Here is a 5,348-nt window from a genome sequence, read left to right on the forward strand (position 1 = left end):
AGTAAAAAGGATGACATCGCCTGTGTGTGTGTGACTGTGTGTGTGTGTGACTGTGTGTGTGTCTGTGTGTGTGTGTGTGTGTGTGTGTGTGTGTGTGACTGTGTGTGTGTGTGTGTGTGACTGTGTGTGTGTGTGACTGTGTGCAACTGTGTGAGAGTGTGAGAGAAAGAAACGTGAGAGAATGTAATCTGGCTCATTTGCCTACCCCGTTCCAAAGCAGAGTGGTGAATTATAACAAGACAAACAGAGAGCATTGCCTCATCTCACATGCAAAGAGTAGACTTCATATTCATATTTTATCTCTCTCTCTCTCTGTGTCTCTCTCTCTCCCTCCCTCTCTCCCTGTGTCTCTCTCCTCTCTCTCTCCAGCCATTCAGAGTGTCATGTCGAGTGGCGATGCACTGACACCCGGGGCCACAGGCGGAGTGGGGTCCGCGATCTTCCATCTCCATGACAACGGTACCTTGGATTACCAGGTACGAAGAGCCCTGTACTCTGTTAGCTTGGACAGTCGTAGCCAGCTGAAACTGAACTGGGTTCCTTTAGTTGGCTTTTAACTGAGCAGGATTTCATCTCGGGTGAACTAAACAAAAGGGAACAGCATTTAGATTGTTAAACTTGATTGATTAAAATGTAAACCGAACCAAACAGACTCTAACAGACTTTCTCCCTCCCTCCCTCCCCCCCTCCCTCCCTCCCTCCTCCCTCCCCTCCCTCCCCCCTCCCCTCCCTCCCCCCCTCCCCCCTCCCTCCCTCCCTTCCTCCCCCCCTCCCTCCCTCCCTCCTCAGGTCCAGGTCGTGGGGATCACCAGCGACGTTGTGGGCATCACCATCGAGCTGAAACCCCGCCGCCGCAACAAGCGCTCCGTCCTGTACGACCTGACGCCGGAGTACGAGGGCCTGAGCGGCCGGGGCGATGGGCAGCTGGAGCCGCCTGGAGGCGCGCCACCATCCACATGCTGCTCCAGAACGAGCTGTTCATCAACGTGGCCACCGTGCACGTCCAGGAGGGGGAGCTGCGAGGCCAGATCCGGACGCTCCTCTACAGCGGCCTGGAGGCACCGCGGCACGGTCAGTCCCATGGGAGGAGACTGAGGGGGAGCGTGAGAGAACGAGGGGGAGACCAATAAGGGATGAGAGGAGAGGACGAGGGGAGACACGAGAGAGAAGAGGACTTGGGAGAGACCAGCTCAGAGAGGAGAGGATGAGGGAGAGACCAGAGAGGAGAGAATGAGGGGAGAGACCAGAAAGGAGAGAATGAGGGGAGAGACCAACCCAAATCTCCCCTGCGTACGCTCCACCGTGACCCGACCGATGTTTAACTCACCGTCTGTCCTCCTCCTTCTCCCCCAGACCTGCCCACCCCTCTGGCGGGGCAGTTTGCGGCGCCCCCTGTGCGCTCCAGTGCCGGGGGCCACGCCTGGGTGTCTGTGGACGAGCGCTGCCACCTCCACTACGAGATCATGGTGGCGGGCCTCAGCAAGAGCGATGACCTCACCGTCAGTGCTCACCTCCACGGATTGGCTGAGATCGGGGAGCTGGACGAGACCCGCCACCAATCACAAGAGGCTGCTCACCGGGTTCTACGGCTCACAGGTACGATCTCCTGATGCTCACACACCGAAACACACACACACACACACATAGAGAAACACACACACAGAAACACACCCAGGGAAACACACACACACATTCAGAAACCCACACACATTCAGAAACACACACACAGAAACAAGCAAAAACACACAGATAAACCTAGGTTCTCTCCACTGTCTCCAGGCCCAGGGAGTGTTGAAGGACATCAGTGTGGACCTGCTCCGTCACCTGGACAGAGGAACGGCCTTCATCCAGGTCAGCACCAAGGTCAACCCCAGGGGAGAGGTCCGCGGCCGGGTGAGTAAACACACACACACACACACACACACACACTCTCTACAACTACCACACTACCTCTTACAACCATGACACAGCCTCTTACAACCCTTATACAGCCTACCTTTAACCGTGACACAACCACTTAACAAACTGTTATACAACCAACGTTCCACCATGAGACAACCAGTCTACAAAATGGTTATAGAACCATTTTGTTATGTTTTGCAACCATTGTAAACTGTAACGACACACCACCCTTTTATAACCAACACAACCTGACACCAGTTTGATCGTGTTTTGGGAGAGGGTGAAATGATAGAGGGATGAATAATAGAAGGAGGAAGGAGGCCTTGGGCACGGAGAGTTTCCGAGTGTGAGTGATGGCTCATTTAACCAGCGCGAGCCCACACACACACATTTAACACTTGCAGGTGGCCCTGGGAGTTCTGTTAAATAGTTTATTACACACACACACACACACAGAGAGAACGAGACAGAAGGGTGCAGCTGCTCTAATAGCAAACATGTCTGACACATAAACTGCTGTCCTAGTCTGTTGAGAGCTTCATTTAGGACCCATTAACAAGCTCTGTCTAACCCCTTCACAAGTCAGGTGTGTCCCCCAAACCAGTGGAAAACTAACCCCTCTCTCTCTCTCTCTCTCTCTCTCTATTTCTCTCTCTCTCTCTATTTCTCTCTCCCTCTCCCCCCCTCCCTCCCTCCCTACCTCCCTCTCTCTCTCTCTCTCTCTCTCTCTCTCTCTCTCTCTCTCTCTCCCTCTCTCTTCTTCTCTCTTTTTTCCATATTTCGTCCTCACTCTCCACTGCTCCCCCTCTTCTTCCATCACCGTTCCACTCCTGTTTTCTCTCTCGCTCCCGTTCGCCTATCCTCTCGTCTCCTCAGGTCCACGTGCCCAATCACTGCGAGTTTGGGACGAGAGGGGAGGTGGAGGAGGCGGAGTTTGATGACCTGTTCGTGAGTGACCCGGAGGAGCTGAAGAAAGACCCGCACACCTGCTTCTTCGAGGGCAACACCACGCCCACGGTTCCCACTGGACCCCCAACTACAACAACTGCTTCACCTGCAGCTGCCAGGTACTAAACTAGGCCACCAGGGCGGCGCCACAGCCTGCAGTACACACACACAGCACAGACACACAGACTATTTGGAGTATTAGTGTCCACAACTTTGAGTAGCGGATAAAAACATTTCTCTGTGGTTTTGTTCCTCCTCTGCCCCTCTCCCTCTCTACCCTCCACCCTCCTCTGCCCCTCTCCCTCTCTCCCCCTCCTCTGTCCCTCTCTCCCCTCCACCCTCCTCTGCCCCTCTCCCTCTCTCCTCTCTCCCTCTTCTGCCCCTCTCCCTCTCTATCCTCCACCCTCCTCTGCTCTCTGTAGAAGCGTACGGTGATCTGTGACCCGGTCATTTGTCCGGCGCTGACGTGCTCACGCACCATCCAGCCAGAGGGCAAATGCTGTCCATGTGTGACGGTAAGTGTGTCATGACTAGTGTGTGTGTGTGTGTGTGGGTCATGTCTGTGTGTGTACCTATGTTTCCTATTCTGGGCCTTCAAGTGCAGCCCACAGCGGTCATAAAGTTCTAAAGTAAAAGTAATACTTTTTTATGTGTCCATTTCCTTCTTCCTGTGCAGAGAGGAAGGAGCCCAAGGACATGAAAGCTCCTGAGCGGCTGGATGAGCATCGGAAGGTACCATCTCTCTCCCTCTCTAACTCTCTCTCTCTCTCTCTCTCTCTCTCTCTCTCTCTCTCTCTAACTCTCTCTCTCTCTCTCTCTCTCTCTCTCTCTCTAACTCTCTCTGTACTTCTTTTACTTTCTTCTTGTTACACTATCTCTCCTTGCCAGAAAGGTTCGCATTCCTTTTTTCTCATGTCACATTTCATGCTTTCTCCGTCTGTCTCTCTCCCCTCATCTTTCTCTCTCTCTCTTTCTGTGTGTGAGAAGGCTCCTGAAGGTTATAACAAAGTAACAATCTCACTGCTAACGTAATACCGTCCTCTCTCTCTCTCTCTCTCTCCCCCCCCCCTCTCTCTCTCTCTCTCTCTCTCAGGTTGTTATTTTGAAGGGGACCAGAAGATGCATGCTCCAGGGACAACATGGCACCCGTTCGTCCCTCCGTTTGGCTTCATCAAGTGTGCCGTCTGCACCTGCAAGGTTGGTCTCCGTCACGTGTGAATCAACTTAGAAGCTTTCAGGGCAAAGCCTACTGAGAAGTCCCTCCTGAGGTCCCTCTCACGACCTGTCCTGTCTCCTCCCTGCCTGCAGGGGGCGACGGGCGAGGTGCACTGCGAGAAGGTCACGTGCCCGGCGCTGGTGTGCAGCCGGCCGGTGCGCCGCAGCCCCTCTGACTGCTGTAAGGAGTGTCCAGAGGACGAGGGCCCCGCCCTGGAGCACGCCGACACCATGCAGGCGGACGGAACGCCACACTGCAAGTTCGGCAAAACCTTCTACCAGAACAGCGACAACTGGCACCCCCGCGTGCCCCTGGTGGGAGAGATGAAGTGCATCACCTGCTGGTGTGATGTGAGTACAGCCTATCAGAAGTGGGGTAGTTAAGGATTCGGCAATAAGTGTCAGGGTTGATGCGTGGGTGCGTGAGGTAGGACATTCCGTTTGGTTTTGGTCGCCCTGAGGTAAATCTCAGTGTGGGACAGCATTCCAGTTTCAGTAGGGGGGAATTCTGGGATTTGGAGTTGAGAAGCGTGGTTTTACGACAATGGGAGATGCATTCCTGACGTTCCTCTCTCCTATTTCTCACCCTCTCTCCTCTTCCTCTCTCTATCTCCCCCTCTCTCTCTCTCCAGCATGGTGTGACTAAGTGTCAGAGGAAGCAGTGTCCAGTTCTGACCTGCAGCAACATCACACGCAGGGAGGGCAAGTGCTGTCCCGAGTGCCAAGGTGAGAAACACACACACACACAGCGTGCCAAAAACATCACCCCCAAAACAACAACCTCCCAAAAACATCCTTGTTCCAGGTCTGGTCTAAACATGCCTCCTGTCCTACAGACTCCAAAGAAGAAGAGGAGATGATTAAAGTCGCAGACAAGAAGAAGAGCTGAGACACTGAGCCCTCCCCCCCTCCCCGCCCCCCTTCCCCCCTCGCCCCCCTTCCCCCTCGCCCCCCTTCCCCCTTGCCCCCCTCCCTCCCCGCCCCCCTTCCCCCCTCGCCCCCCTTCCCTCCCCGCCCCCCTTCCCCCTCGCCCCTGTGACCCCCTCTGGGCCGATCCAGACCTGCACACTGGGTCAGCAAGCACCCAAGCCCCAACTGCCCCCACCACCCCAGCCAGCCCCTCACACCCCACAGACCCTCACCGAAAGCCCCCAGCGCCACCCTCACCCCCCCCCCCCCCCCACACACACTCAGCCTCTGGACTATAACTCTGACAGAGCGGAAAGAAGATGTTCGGGAGTGAAAAAGATGGAACCGTGTCAGCTTTTGGTGCCTGCTACCTG

At 55.0% G+C, this 5,348-nt stretch overlaps 1 protein-coding gene across 1 annotated transcript in view; it reads left to right on the forward strand.

Annotated features, from left to right (window-relative positions):
- The window catches only part of chrd (chordin), a 14,023-nt gene extending 9,007 nt beyond the window's left edge, over positions 1–5,016 (forward strand). Inside the window, 16 exon segments of the mRNA XM_062473515.1 lie at positions 363–476; positions 790–914; positions 916–949; positions 951–1,071; positions 1,354–1,550; positions 1,552–1,596; positions 1,780–1,893; positions 2,779–2,902; positions 2,905–2,969; positions 3,273–3,365; positions 3,529–3,582; positions 3,838–3,847; positions 3,944–4,047; positions 4,159–4,416; positions 4,698–4,791; positions 4,902–5,016. Coding sequence (XP_062329499.1) covers positions 363–476; positions 790–914; positions 916–949; positions 951–1,071; positions 1,354–1,550; positions 1,552–1,596; positions 1,780–1,893; positions 2,779–2,902; positions 2,905–2,969; positions 3,273–3,365; positions 3,529–3,582; positions 3,838–3,847; positions 3,944–4,047; positions 4,159–4,416; positions 4,698–4,791; positions 4,902–4,954 — 1,605 coding nt within the window. The 3' untranslated portion in view covers positions 4,955–5,016.
- The last annotated feature ends 332 nt before the right edge of the window (positions 5,017–5,348 follow it).

The sequence above is a fragment of the Osmerus eperlanus genome, chromosome 11 (assembly GCF_963692335.1).
Source record: "Osmerus eperlanus chromosome 11, fOsmEpe2.1, whole genome shotgun sequence".
Classification (NCBI taxonomy): domain Eukaryota; kingdom Metazoa; phylum Chordata; class Actinopteri; order Osmeriformes; family Osmeridae; genus Osmerus; species Osmerus eperlanus.